This window comes from Heptranchias perlo, chromosome 5, assembly GCF_035084215.1.
Source record: "Heptranchias perlo isolate sHepPer1 chromosome 5, sHepPer1.hap1, whole genome shotgun sequence".
NCBI classification, from domain to species: Eukaryota; Metazoa; Chordata; class Chondrichthyes; order Hexanchiformes; family Hexanchidae; genus Heptranchias; species Heptranchias perlo.
This window is the reverse complement of record NC_090329.1, coordinates 82812172-82827954: the sequence shown is the minus strand read 5'-3', so window position 1 is coordinate 82827954 and position 15783 is coordinate 82812172. Positions and strand designations below refer to the sequence as shown.

The following is a 15783-nucleotide window of genomic DNA, read 5'->3' as shown; positions in this document are numbered from 1 at the left end:
GTCCAAATGAAGAACTCCTCAGAATCACTGTTTCGAGTTGATTTTTTCTATTTTTATAAATATTTGTCTGAATGAAGTTCGCTGTACTGAGTTAATCAAAAATACATTCTTAAACAGGCCAGTAACACAGAGCAACGATAAATCAGTGCGCTGTGCCACAGAGTGGTAGAATATTGGCTACTGCCCCGTTTCAACCGGACGGGAGGTCTCAAAATCTCCCTTGCCGAGTTTCTAATTTCAGCCTTGTGGTCCAGGGTAGGGGATGTGCAGAGGTGAAACAGTTCTCCACACAGAGAGGAAAAAGCAGACGACAAGTCAGCCTGCATCTCTGTCATGTACTGGCTAGAGGTAAGATAAAGAGTGGCATTGGCAGATGCCTGGCAATAGATTGCGTGCCCATCCTCTCAACTATAGTGTGGCAGACCTGCTGAAAAGGGATTTTTTTTTCTTTTAATCATTTGTTTGATTTATGTCAACCATTTTATAAAAGAGATTATTTTTGAAAGGGCGACTGAATAAAACCTACCACAGTACTCTGCTAACATTTTCTATTTTACACTTAGATCGCAAAATTGCCAAAAGAAAATTAACATTCCTAACCTGGCACAATATAATACAATGATATATGCTGCAGATGTTTAATGGATGGGGATCAGCTTCACATGTCCTAAACCTCATTTAGTACCACATTCACTCGCACAGACTAAAAGCCTGAATTTCAAAAAATGCTTGCGTGCGTTTTTAACCAAGAAAGTCATTATTTCCGTTGCACTATAAATAAACACAGTGAATGTCAACAGGCTTAGAGAGGAGAATGAGGTATTAAAAATAGCAGCAAGCAAGGTTGAAAACAATACATCGTGGAGGAGGAAGGAAACTGTTAATATATTGGACCGTGTCTATGGGGGATTGGTCTTTCAGTCTCCTTCTTTCTGCATTATACATAATTGTAATATTGCTTTATTAATAACTGATGAGTATAGTCACCAGCTTTGATGTTTAATTGGTTATTGCTGTTAATTTGAGATCATAATATTCTTAATAGTTTCAGGTTCCTAACTGTACTTCAAGCCCCATTTTAACAGCACAAAGCAGAGCTTTGTTGTTGGAAGTAAAATAATTTGATCTTTTAAAAAAAAAATACATGCAAACATATCATCATAATACACGTTAACCCTTTCCGAACCAGAATGGTTGATAAAATACTGCTTTGTCATTCCAGACTTCACAATGTCCATCAATCTGCATTAATAAATCCATGTCTACCCATTGCTGATAGCACCACTTGGAACCTGGACTTGTCTGAAAAGTGTCCAAATGCTTTTACAGTATAGGAAATTCAGCCAAAAATGTATTTGGCCATTGTATTAAAACCAAAATATCATGTAAATAACTTCTGATTCCATGCAATTTGCTGAAATCCTTGAACATTGTACAAAGGCAGATGGAGAGTTATGCTTAATAACAGACAATTATGAAAGTGTTGCTAACTTTTTCCAATGTGGTCATAATTTACTGCTTACATAAACCTTTGTTTCCATTGTACCTCAGTTTCCTAAGTTTTATACTGATACTAGACTAGTACTTCTAACCAAGACACAATAGGAGTTTGTCAGTAAAATGTTTCCTAAGTATAGCCTGTGACTTCTAAATGTAGGAATTCATTACTATAAGTTTAGTGTGCTGAGTTCCAAATGACCTGAAGTTTCAGAGGTCACTCCAGTTTCCCACTTTAAATCAAAATATTTGTAGCCATATCTGTTAGAACATTAGAAAACATATAATTAGGAAAGGCCAGTCAGCCCAATAAACTCATCCGTTCCGCAGACCATGTACAATCCACTCTATCGTAGACTCTACCCAACCCATCCAATCTCCTGAAACAAGGTTCTGCAGAGTTGTTCCCGTCAAAGGTAAATAAAACAAATTTCCAGCATACCTACCACTCTTACATCCCTACTTCACACACCACAGGCCAGGTGCCCTCCTTGGTCTGCCATTTTCCTGTTCCTAGCAGTTCAGGAGCCACTGTGCCCCACAGAACATTCAGTTGACTCTGTTAAACTGTAGTAATGAATTCCTACTTTTAGAAATCCTCATTGACTTCCTCATTGGAGCGGCAGGATGAGGCCCCCTTATAGGGGCAGGCCGCCCTGAGTATGCAGATAACCCCATCTCTGGGACTTGGGACGGAGTGTACGCCTTTGTGCATGGGCACCCTTGAGGCCCATTCCACTGGCAGAACATAATAAGAATATAGAAATAGGAGCAGGAGTAGGCCATACAGCCCCTTGAGTCTGCTTCGCCATTCAACAAGATCATGGCTGATCTTCCAACTCAACTCCACTTTCCCGTCCTATCCCCATATCCCTTGAAACCCTTAGTGTCCAAATATCCATCAATCTCAGTCTTGAATATACTCAACGATGGAGCATCCACAGCCCTCTGGATTAGAGTAGGCCGATCGTAATTTCAGGCCCCTTTTTTCTTGACGAGCCCTGAATCCTCATAACTTAGGTGATGCCCTGACTGTTGCAAGGTCAGATGGAAATCGCAAGACTTGTTGCGGAGTATGATACCACAATAACTCACTTGCCCTACTTAAAGCAAAGTGGTCTTGAAACATGATTAGATAAACAATTAACTGTATTGAGAACTGACCAGTTTGGTTGGAGGTTTGGACTATATTATGATTGAAACCTGTAACCACTGAGACTGCATTAAGTGCCACAGCCTGCACACTACAAGCCTGCTCAAAATCTACCACGTTTTGTGATAGTGTAAAGACTAATGGTACTGGCTCCATGGGTGTGTGAGTTCTGATTCTAAGTTTTCCAATGCACTGAGTTCCCAAACACACCCAAGAATACTTGCAAAGACAGAAAAGGAAACCAAGAGGCTGTATCATAATCCTAACCCTCCTTCCCCTCAATCATTCTGGTTGCTCTCTTCTGTATCCTTTCAATAGCTGCAATATCCTTTTTGTACTGCGGCGACCAGAACTGTACACAGTATTCTAACTGCGGTCACACTAATGATTTATAAAGTGGCAGGATTACCTCACTATTTCGGCTCAATATTAACCTTTTAATCATAGTATCACAGTATGGTACAGCACAGAAAGAGGCTATTTGGCCCATTGTGCCTGTGCCGGCTCTTTGAAAGAGCTGACCCACTCCCCTGCTCTTTCCCCGTAGCCCTGTAAGTTTGTTTCCTTCAAGTATTTATCCTTTTGAAAGTTACTATTGAATCTGCTTCCACCACCCTTTCAGATAGTGCATTCCAGATCATAACAACTCGCTGCGTAAAAAAATGTTTCCTCATGTCGCCTCTGGTTCTTTTGCCGATCACCTTAAATCTGTATCTTCTGGTTACCGACCCTTCTGCCACTGGAAACAGTTTCTCCTTATTTACTATATTTTGAACACCTCTATCAAATCGCCTCTTAACCTTCTCTGCTCTAAGGAGAACAATCCCAGCTTCTCCAGTTTCTCCACATAACTGAAATCCCTCATCCCTGGTACCATTCTAGTAAATCTCTTCTGCACCCTCTCTAAGGCCTTGACATCATTCCTAAAGTGTGGTGCCCAGAATTGAACACAATACTCCAGCTGAGGCCTAACCAGTGTTTTATAAAGATTTAGCATAACTTCCTTGCTTTTGTACTCTATGCCTCTATTAATATAGCCCAGGATCCCATATGTTTTTTTAACAGCCTTCTCAACTTGTCCTATCACCTCCAAAGATTTGTGAACATACACCCCCAGGATTCTCTGTTTCTGCATCCCTTTAATACATCCCAACATCTGATTTGCTTTACTCAATGCCTTTGAGCATTGTTGCGATAGCTTAAATTTATTATCAATCAGGGCCCCCCCCCCCCACAATCTCTTTTATTCCCATGCACATTATTTTATTATTTCCTTTCCATTTAAGTAATAGTCCTTTCCTGGATTTTTTGTTCCTGTGTGAAACATTTTGCATTTCTCCACATTGAATTTCATCTGCCACCTGTCTGCCTAATTCCCAAGTATATTCACATCCTTCTGTAGCTTATCCTGTTCAGCTTTGGAATCAACCACTTTGTTAGCTATGTATCATCTGCAAATTTTGCCACTGTGCTTGTGACTCCTAGCTCCAGATAATTTATCAAAATATTAAACAAAAGAGGTCCCAAAGCAGACCCCTGTGGGACCCCACTGGTAATATTCTTCTAGGCTGATGACAATCCCTGTACCACTACCCTCTGGGTTGTATTGATCAACCAATTATGTATCTATTGTAAAATATTTCCACTGGTTCCTGCTTTATTTTCAGTACCAACCTGTTCAGAGGAACTGTATTAAAGGCTTTACTGAACTCCAAGTATTGCACATTCAGTGCCTTACCCCTGTCAAACTCCTGTTACACATTCAAAGAAAACCATTATGTTAGATTGGCAAGACCTCCCCTTCATGAACCAGTATTGGCTATCTATTATGATTTTATTTCTATCCAAGTACTCTATGATCTGGAAAGGGATCTAGAGGGTGTTGATAAGTATTTCTATAACTTTACCCACAATGGACATTAAACTCATTGGTCTGTAGTTTCCTGGGTTACTTTTGCTGCCTTTTTTTAAAATAGGAGTAACATCTGCTTTTCTCCAATCCCCAGGCACTTTTTCAGTAGTCAGTGATTTCTTGAAGATTTGTGCCAGAGTTACTGCAATTTCCTCCCTTATTTGTTTAAGGATCCTCAGATGCATCGAATACAGCCTCTGGGATTTACTTACCTTAAGTTTGCTCAGCTGTTCGGCAACCATACTGATAGTAATGTGAATAGTGTCACAACTTATCTCTGCAACAACCTCTAGATCCCTTTCCTGATCAAAGCAGTTACTTGTCTCCTCCTTGGTAAAAGCTGAGGCAAAAAACATATTTAGCTCTTTTGCAACCTGTGTGGATAGCATCAGTTGTCATGCTCTCACCCGATCCCACTTTCAGTGGCCCCACTGCAACCCTCATTTTTCTTTTTCTCTTAATATAACTAAAGAAACTCTATTATTATCCTTCACTTCTCCAGCTATATTCAATTCAAAATTTTTCTTTGCAATGTTGATGCCCTTTTTACACTCCAGGCGTGCCTTTTGGTATTGAATCAGTCTTAGTTCTGTGTCATGGCCTTGAATGCTTTTTTTTTCTTCTTTAAGAGTTGCTTGGTATCCCATTCAGCCAGGCAGGACGGCCTCTAAGTTCCTCCACTCTCCTAGACATATTCAAACTTTCCAGGACACTCTGCTAAGACTTCTCAAGCGCATAAAGTTGGTCCTCTTAAACTTTGGCAGTTTTGTTGGGGTTTAGTAACCTCTCTTGTAATTCTTGTAATGTCAAATGTGGTCACATTATGATCACAGGTACTTAAAGCCTCATCCACCTTTGTGTTGGAGATTTGATCGTCCCTATTACTCATAATCAAATCCTGGATGCTTTCTCCCCTTGTTGGTTCTTTGGTAAACTGAATCATAAAACAGTCTTCCGTTAACTTTAGAAATCCCTTCCCTATCTTACCAATAGAGACATTATTGTCCCTGTCAATTTCTGGTTAAGTTGAAATCTCCAACTACAATAGTTGGCCCCTTACCATTCGCCTTCCTTATCTCATCCCACAGATCCAGATCAAGGCTTTCACCCTAGCCTGGAATGTCTATAGAATACCCTCTGTAATAGTTTACCTCTGTTACCCTCTATTAATTCTACCCAAAATGATTCTGTGTCTGCCCTTTCCTTTTTTTATATTCTTTTCTCACTTGTCCCTCAATACTGGAGTTTATATATGCTGCCACACCACCTCCTTTCCTCCTGATACCATCTCTTCTAAACAATTTATATCCTTCCAGATATGTATCCCATTGATTGGAATCATTCCATCATGTCTCTGTGATGCTATTGATGTCCAATCTTTCAACCCCTGCAAGATCTTCCAGATCACACATCTTGCCAGATTTATTACATTAATGCAAGCACAGCTCCAATGCCTTTTACTGTTCTTGTTTACTTTATTAACATTTTTACTATGTTTATCTCCCACTATTGGAATTAGACTTATTAAACTATAAACCCCAAGCCCACAAATTACTGCTCCTATACCTGGGAAGGCTCTTCTAGTACCTTTTATCACATTAACAGACAGGATATGAGAAAAAGCTTGTCACCTGATAAGTGATCCTTCCTGCACTTCTAGCATCTAACCTTTCTCTGTCACAACCTTTCTTATCTTTATTTATCAATACTACCATGGTCATTGCTTCTCTGAACTTTCCTCCCATGTTCCTCCAAATATACCATCATACATTCTGCTCCTTCTTTCTGCATCTTCCCTGTGTTAAAATCTTTAAAACTTCTAACTCATTGTTTTCCATTACCTCAAAATTGTGGCACTTCTTAACTCCCTCAAACTTCCCTTCCTCCTGCAATCTACAAGCTTTTGAAAACCATGCCTGGTGTCACCTAATCTCTACCTATCTTTCCTTCTGTCCTACTATTTTAAACTTGGAGGTGTTCTGTACTTGCTGGTCTTGGATCTTCCCTTAGGTTTCTCAATAAAGTTGCTGTCCCTCTTCCAGAATTAGACAGCAATTTTTATAATACTTTGATTTAATATAGTTAAATAGCAAAAATTACCACAATTTGAGAAGCAGAAACATATAGTTGGTTGGAGCTTCGAAGTTTCTTAGCAGTATAGACTGAGGAGCTGGGAGCCACCACTGGCACTGGGTGCAATTACAGTGACAAGTTTACAAAGGCAGTTTCCATTATAATGTGACCATAGAAATTTATAATGGGAAAAGTTGACAACAGACTGCAAGGTTTTTTTAGACAGGAAGTTCATGTAGACATAAGATTTGTTATACTATAATAACTCACTTGCCCTAGAGTCAAGTTGCCCTGAGACATGATTAACTAAAGAATCAACATGACTGAGAACTGACCAGTTGCTTGGGGAGTTGAGGCTTGAAGAGAGAGAGAGAGAGAGAGAGTAGTTATTGGTAAAGTTGGCTACCAGGGTAACGTATACGTGCTTAAAAAAGAATGTTTAGGTAGCTGACGTTTGTAAATTTATTGCAGCCAAACATATCTGCCATCTGTTCTGCCAGCAGCTACTACTTGTTGCTGAGTTAGTTCTGAGGTTCAACTGCTTTTCCAGCAATTTTCTCCATATATACCACTTTGTGACTGTCGCCTGTAATTTTGCATTAAAAGCTTGGCAAGCAGGTAGCAGCCCATCGATGCATAAAAGATGTCCAAAATTTCTAAGGTGCTTGTGACGGATTGGAGATTCACTGGCCTATACAAACACAGCGGAGTCTTGGAGCAAATCTTCCCATTTGGTTCAGAGGATTTTGCATAGAGTTCTGATGTGAAATTTGCTCAGCTGATCTTTGTCAGTCTTGAGGATTGTCAGTGTTTCTAAGTCATACTCAAGGTTAGTGCTAACTATGTATGGAGCTGAAATTGATATATGTAACAGCTCAGGGTGCACAGAAATGTTTCATGTATAAATCTGACTTTGTCCATTGCAAAGCTAACTATTATTGACTATGCAAGGATCAAAGTTGGGACTTTTTGCACTTATCAGGGCTATGGCAAGGATTTTCTTATTTCAATAGTGCATTTAAATGGATTTAACAACTTGTAAAATAATCCTGTCAAGGAGATTGTATGTTCATGGTTCAGCAATCAGCAAGAGGGAGGGACTACAGATAGCACTGTCTGAGTACAAAAACAATCGAGGCCAAATCACTAAGTACCAAATATGACGTAATGTATTGACTGAGGCTTGTTACTGCAGTGAGTTGATTCGTGTGTTGATGTGCAACCCAACAGAGTTTTATAGATTAGAAGGTACAGTGTACTAAATATTTAACTGAGTATACTAGTATTCTGCATCATGTTTACAAATGTCCCACTTTTGAATAGGTAGACAATAACTGGGTCAGTACTGTGGCATTAATCTAGCGGATGTCTTACTTGTTGCATTACTGGATTCACCCTACCATGAGAATCTGTCATTTGCTAGATTTATTGAGAATTGCACCACAAGTATAAATAGCCACTAATGATTGCCACACAAAGTCACTGGATGTACAGTTTCACCTACAATTCGCGGCATTAATTTCCTTCATGTTCTATTTTCCGCACACCTTTTAACAGTCTTTCATAAATTTCTGTCTGCCCTATTTTAATACAATTGTTAACTCATTTAAAATAAGCAGATTAATAATTGTGCAAAAATATTTATATGGTAGATGCACATTTTCATTGCTCTGTAGTTTAACAGTAGAGCTTTCCCAAATAACTGTCCCCATCATGAGCTACTGTTTCCCAGTTGCTGCTGTCTAAGTGTCAGTGAAAGTGTTGTTGATAATGCAGCATGTAAGAACGTGAGCTGTGCTGAACGGATGAAAGTGCTTAACTGCCTATTATTATTCTAGTTCAAGATTTATGATGACTCATTCTGTTAGTGCCACCTGCGGGTTGAAGATTGTGTTGCAAAGTGATTGGGCTTTGGGTGCAAATACACTGCAGGTGATTCTAGAGATTTGTCATCTCTGTTAAATGCCAAGTATCCAGTATAACATTGTTACTGTACTCTGCTGTGAAGTACTTTACTGGTTCATACACTTTGCAATAATTGTGTTTTGTGTTCGTATACAAATCTTTCAGATTTTCTGTGCAGATATAACCCACATTTACAGGACATAAACCAAATGTATTCAATACATTCCACTGTGTTCTGTTGTAGTGATCATTGCACACATATTTTTCTTTTCAATTAGTACATATTTAAATTGAGACCCTACTAATAAAACAAGTCAAATTCTCCTGTTCCTATGTTCTTGATAACGCTCCTGTGAAGCACCTGGGGACATTTTACTACATTAAAGGCGCTATATAAAGGCGCAAGTTGTTGTTGCTGACGACCAATTCACTTTATCTTGTCTTGTAGGTCAAACTTCCCTTTCCAATAGATCAAATCACAGATCTTCCAAGGAATGATTTCCAAATGATGATTAAGATGCACAAGTTAACCTCAGAGCAACTAGAATTTATTCACGATGTCCGCCGGCGCAGTAAGAATCGGATTGCAGCACAGCGCTGCCGCAAGAGGAAACTGGATTGCATTCAGAACTTGGAATGTGAAATTCAAAAGTTGGTGAGTAGACTGCATACCTTCTATCCATTTATAATCAAAGTTTGGTGAGCATCTGTTAACTGCAGGCCTCACGTTCTGTTACAGATGTAAAACAATCTTTTTTTTTAAAAAAGTTACTTCCTATTGATTTCTCTGGTCTTGGGAAGTAACCAGGATTTGCATCTAGTTACTAATCTACAGAGAAAGAATTGACTTCAAATTGACCTAAGGATGTCCTTAAGATGAATTAAGCTCTAATTGACCTCAGGGCCCATTTATAACAATTAGTCCTTGTGGCCTTAAAAGGACACAGATTTACCTTATTAATAATAATAATAATATATTGTGTGTTATCTTGGATAATGCTCCTGTCCTTCTAAAACAGTGCATCCATCAACTTACCATGAGCAACTGTTACATTATTAGACTTCTTACCTTCGATATTTTCCATGGATTCGATACCAGAGACAATTCCTTCCTCCTTATAAATCAAAGTGAGCTATTGGATATATCTTGTGCTCAAACAGGATTTCCTTGGCTATGGAAAGCGGTAGAATAAACATTATATGAGACTGTGACTCAGACTATAAACTATAGGATAGATTACCTTGCACATGACGTCTGTCCATCGCGCCTTAAAGTCTCACACTTGAGACCATCTTCACACATCACAGGGTCTATATCACACTTGCACCTGATTGGCTCAGGTGTCATATTCAATAGACAGTATCAAATCTTAAAATAATCTTTAAAAAAGAGCGAGAGAAAGCCAGTCATTTCCTGCTGGTTTCTTCCAACCTTGATAATCTGGCCTCTCCCCAAGAAGAGGAGCCATCAATTTACAAGCAACTACCAATCTAAAAAGACTCCTCACTGCAGCAGCATTAGCATCTAATTGACCTCTGGAGTTGCAGAGAGAATAGCTGAAAAGTGGCCTTAAAGGTCCACCTTAGCAGCAAACCATCATAACCAGACTACCCGCAAACAATGTCACAAGAGATCAGCTTGTATTTTAAACAATACGTTAAAATATTCAACCTATTTATGTGGTTGAAGCTTCTAATCTTGTCTTTCTGTTGCCTTTCATACTGTTGTCAGGTTTAGTTTCCAACAACATACCTTCCCTAGTGCCATTAATCCATGCTGCAAAGGCATCAGCTTGAGAGTGTACTGCAAATGCCAGTGCTGATTGATTGGGGCCAGCAAATTGTTTGCTGCAGTGCATTGCTAAGATGCTATTTTCATCTCTGACATCAGCAACACTGGTGAGATGTTTGCATCATGCAATCACAGAAAGGGGGTTGGGGGGGGTGGGAAAGAGGAATAGCTTAGATTCCATTATTTATTTTCTCCCTGTTAAGGCCGGAAGCCAATGGCCTATTGCAAATAATTGCAGCTGAGACATGGTTAGAGCAATCCAAAAGCTAGAGAATTTAAAATCTCCCTCTTCTCCACCTACAAAAAACAGTACCTGACATGATATAAACTGAGATGGTTGAAGATAATCTAATTTTTTCAAACAAAAGTGGATAACAGTGATGTTCATCCACTTACCTCTTACAGAGCCTTGCTGTTCCATTTAATACCACCAATGACGCAACAAAGTTTAGTTTCTGTTCATCCATATATTTGCAAATAATTAAACAAGGCATTTACTCCAAGTTTTACTGTAACATTGCACAAGGGGGCAGATTTTAACTTGGAGTGAGTTTCCCATCTGGCAGAGGCAGCGGGAGGCCATGCTGTTTTAATAAGAACATAAGAAATAGGAGCAGGAGTAGGCCAATCGGCCCCTCGAGCCTGCTCCTCCATTTAATAAGATCATGGCTGATCTGATCCTAACCTCAAATCTAAATTCATGTCCAATTTCCTGCCCGCTCCTCGTAACTGCCGGGACTCACTTAAATGCCGCCGGTCCACTTCCTCCCCGGAACAGGCAGGAAGAGGACACAGTGCGGCTGTCGGCAGGTGAAGATCAGGCAGCCCTTGGCCTCCTGCCAGCGTTCAGGTAAGTGGCTGTGGTGGGGGGCTTTCGGGACAGTTTCACAGGAAGGAGTGGGAGTCTCGGGCAGGGGAGGCCACAATTTTCCATGTGGGGCCCAGAGAACTCCTGCTCCTCCTGACCCCACAAACGAAAGTTTCACACTTACCTGAAGGGCCTTTTCTAACTGTAGACAAGCTTCAGAACTGCTTCTGCCGAGCGGGAAAGCTGCGGCAGTTTCTCTGCTCAGGATCCTGTTAAAATGCCATTGGGGTCCTGTTGATGTCATGGGACCCCGATCTGCAGAAGATTATGAGGCTCCCGCCTGCTTTAGGCGTGGGCCTTAACCATCTCCAAAACCCTTCAGGTTAATATTGGAAATGGTCGTGATCTGAGCAGATGAGTGACCTGCTCGTTTTTAACTGCCCATCCTCTGGGCTTCTGCCAGGTAGGTAGGCTTAAAATCGACCCCCAGCTGATGGTTGTGAACCATAGTTTGTGTTCAGTTCATTCACATTAAATCAACAACCTCAAATCAATTGAGTGGCAGATAAAAAAAGATCCAGTTGCATATTAACCATTATACATATTAAACATAATTTCCATGTTGAATAAGTTGATATTGTCAATAGTTATATTTTATTATGAGTGATAATCAGAGTAGTAGTCAGGCGTAACTCTAAATTTGCAAACAAATACCACATTAAAATGTACTTACTGACCAGCCAGACACCTCTGAAGGTATCTATTCTGGCGATAAAGGTCTGCAACTCAGCCTCAACTAATGTTTCAAATACATTAGCCCCACTGAGTGAGTTCCACTGAGAAATATAACTAGATGCAGCATGCAGCAGTTTGGTCCTAGCACTTATTACAGAGAGGCACTGAAGGCAACAATGGACAATTTCCTGACCTAGATCTGTCACAATTCTGAACGACCTGGAAATGTAAAGGCAGCAAAAATAGGGATTGTAAAGATGTTATAAGAATATCATTAAAATATGCAATAGCCACTCCATGGTTTGGCAACAGCAAGTGCAAGACATATACAGGCCACCTGAGTGCTTCAGGCACTTGCTGAGTTGACAGGCTGTTTTCCTCCAACTAGCAACTGTTGTGCCTCTGGACCCTAACTTTTCTATTCAATATACCCTTTTATTATAACGCTGTTCAATCCTAATCTTACTGTTGCAGCTAAGAAATATTCAGGAACATTTTTAGAAGGTTCAGCTACCCAAGTTCCTTGAATTCTGATACCAGTCCACTGCCTATAATGGCAATATACTAGTGTATTTTTTTTAATATTATTTTTTCCTCCAGTTTCATCTCACTAAGTTGCTGACTGCTGCTGGGGTATGGTTCTACAGCACCCCATTACGCTCTGTTATCTCATGCAAGTGGCCATTCTTCATTTGTGAACCTAGATTGTAAGCACGAGCAGGCTATAGGACAATGGAGGATATCACAGCCAAGCAATCTTGCCCAAGCTAAGCCATCCTAACCAGATCCAATGTCCGCAGACGTTTACTTTCAGCAAGAGTCTTTGGACAGCAATCGGGGGAGGGAACACTGGCAGATTTTTCTCCCGTCTTTAGCTCAGGGACACCAACCCCAGTCCTGCTGAGATAAACTAACTCACCACAAACCACGAATCACACCTCAGGCCTTCTTGATCCAAATGGCTCACTGCCATGTCAGATAATGCCTTTAGCTAAAGGACTATTAGAGGATTCCTGTACACTAGTTTCGGAGCACAAGGGATGACTCTGTTCGCAGTATAATTCCCTGAATCTCTCTCTTTCTCCCTGTGGAATATAGGAACAGGATTAGGCCATTTAACCTCTCGAGTCTGTTCTGCCATTCACTGAGATCATGGCTGATCTGTCACCTAACTGCATATCCCTGCCTTAGCCCCATATCCCCTAATACCTTTGGTTATCAAAAATCTATCAATTCCAGATTTAAAATTAACAATTCAGCTAGCATCAACTGCCGTTTGCAGAAGAGAGTTCCAAACTTCTACCACCCTTTGCGTGTAGAAGTGTTTCCTAATATCACTCCTGAAAGTCCTGGCTCTAATTTTTAGGCTATCTCCCCTAGTCCTAGACTCCCCAACCAGTGGAAATAGTTTCTCTCTATCTACCCTATCAGTTCCCCTTAATATCTTGAAAACTTCGATCAAACCACCCCTTAATCTTCTAAATCTGTGCTGCAAGAACAGGAATGCTCAAAGCTATACCATGGAGATATACATTTGGCAGCAATTAGAAGATGGTACTTGGCTGAAGGAAAAAAACTTACAAAAACAGATTAAAACCACCCCTTACTGACTCCACCTGCATGGATTATAAAGAGTAATACGGACCTTGGTTTACCATTCCCTCAATATGTTACTGCCTTGTAAGACACCAAACCAATGTGTTTAAACCTTAGCTTCAGTTTCTTGTTTTCAGATTACATTTTGTAATACGTTACTAGATATTGTGCAGCAATAGTATGAAATCTATTTAAAGAGAACTGTCATGAGTGCTGTTATTGCCTACATTACATAACCTGTCATTTTTCTGTATTTCTCCCAGCTGTGTGAAAAAGAAAAGTTGCTGACAGAAAGGAACCAGCTGAATGCTTGTATGGGAGAACTGTGGGAGAATTTCTCATGCCTTTGCCAAGAAGTGTGTGGGGATGTCCAGTTAAGCCTAGAGCAGATTCAGTCATTGCACAAGTATTGTCCAGTCCTTAGGCCAGTGGATCAGCCTGCAGCTACAGGCAGCACCACCTCACCCCCTGCTGGATTAGAGCAGAAGTTCTTGAAGACACAGTGTGCTGGAGATGGTATGCAATGTTGCTCGGAGCAAGGAGGATCCCATCATCAAGACCAGTGGTCACCTAGCCACAATGCAGAAGTGTGCACGTCAGGAAATTTACAGGGGTTACTCGATCAAGGAACATGTTCTGAAAGGAGGCCCTCACTCGAACAAAGCAGCCAAACTGTGACGGTAGATTTCTGCCAGGAAATGACTGATAAATGTACAACCGATGAACAGCCTAGGAAAGATTGCACCTAGTGACTGTTTAGTTCTTCCCTTTTTTTGTTTTCCTTAAAGTAAGCAGGCGGTTCACTTGATCAGGATGCAGGCAACATTCATCTGTTGATGTTTTTTTCTCTTTGATGCACACTACAACAGTCTTAAACTGCAGCAATACTCGGTCCAGGTATTACTCCTCAGAACAGCTGAGGTTTATCCTCACAATGGTGCTATACCTTGCTTGTGCAGGGAACTTGACAGTGATGACGCTGTTATTTTATTATGATTATTAATTATTGTTATTAGGATTTTGGCCTTCATTCTCATAAGGGAATTGGTCAGACAGCATCTCATTCTACCTTGAAGGACCCAATAAATAGCTCAATAGTCTTTCAGCCAGCTTGGTGGCCCATGTCACACAACAACTCAGGAAATCTTCTGAATGTTCAACATAACTCAGATGGTTTTTCATCTGACATCTATATACTGTAAACCTACTCCTGCATCCTCTGTTTTAATCATTAGAATACTGGAACTCTACGTCTGGATTGTACAAAGAATCTGGTTACAACATTCCCATTTTGCCTTCTGCAGAATCTGATCGAAACCTTTAAGAATTTAGACAGTTAGATTTTCACACTTGAGCAATATCACCTACTTTGTACTTTGTAAGAAAAAAAAACAAAAAGAACAATTTGAAGTGTATTTGATGTAAATGAAATTTATAAGACATCTCTGGCACTGCTTTGAAGGTGCCTTTTGAGCAGGGAAGATTTGTCATTATTGCTGATGTAGAACAGTGATGGTCAAAACTGCCACTTGCACTGTGTCTGTCATTGGGTTTTTTGCTTTACTACCTAGTGCATTTGCACACTTGTGTTTAAAAACATAAAAGAGAAGGTATTCAGAGAGAAGTCGTCAGGCTATGTAACTTCCTTACCAAACACTGAGAGCTAATACATGCTATAGCAGCTACCATAAACGGGAGTACCGCAGAATGACCAAACCAACTTTTGTAAATTGGGCTCTTGGTATTTTGTATTCACCAATATTTCCATGTTTAACTCTAATTTTAAACCCAGATTATCATTATTTCTAAAGAAAGCTCTGCTCAGAGTTTAACACTGAAGTTGATGATTATGATTGCATGGGCCACAGAATCTAAAATACTGTATGTACAAACTTTTGAAAAGAGTTATAATTTTTTTTATTTTATTTATTTGTATTTTTTTTTAATTTTTACATAATTTTCAAATTAGTATTTTCTTGTTTTTGTAATATCCCCAGAAACAAGCTTTTCCTAAGAGGGCAAACAGCAACCTGCTTCTGGGTCCTGGCACTGCTGCTCTGTCACTAAGTATGCGTGAACGACACACCCCAAATCTCTCTTTCAATTCTCCTTCCCTCCCTCTATTAAGGATAGCCGCTTCCCCGGTCGTTTGGGCTGTAATTGGGTATGCACAATGTGGGAAAACTCAAGTACCAACCTGTTAGCTGCCATCCTATGGCACAGTAATCTCCGCGCACAAATTCTCTGTACACAGGGCAGTCCCATCTCTTGTTACATTTACAGCTCCTACTGTACTAGAAGATGATAACTCA

General features: G+C 40.1%; 1 protein-coding gene across 1 annotated transcript in view; it reads left to right on the top strand.

Annotated features, from left to right (window-relative positions):
* bach2b (BTB and CNC homology 1, basic leucine zipper transcription factor 2b) overlaps positions 1-15352 on the top strand; it is a 298224-nt gene extending 282872 nt beyond the window's left edge. The window contains exons 5-6 of the mRNA XM_067984749.1: positions 8989-9195; positions 13735-15352. Coding sequence (XP_067840850.1) covers positions 8989-9195; positions 13735-14220 — 693 coding nt within the window. The 3' untranslated portion in view covers positions 14221-15352. The remainder of the gene's footprint in view (positions 1-8988; positions 9196-13734) is intronic.
* The last annotated feature ends 431 nt before the right edge of the window (positions 15353-15783 follow it).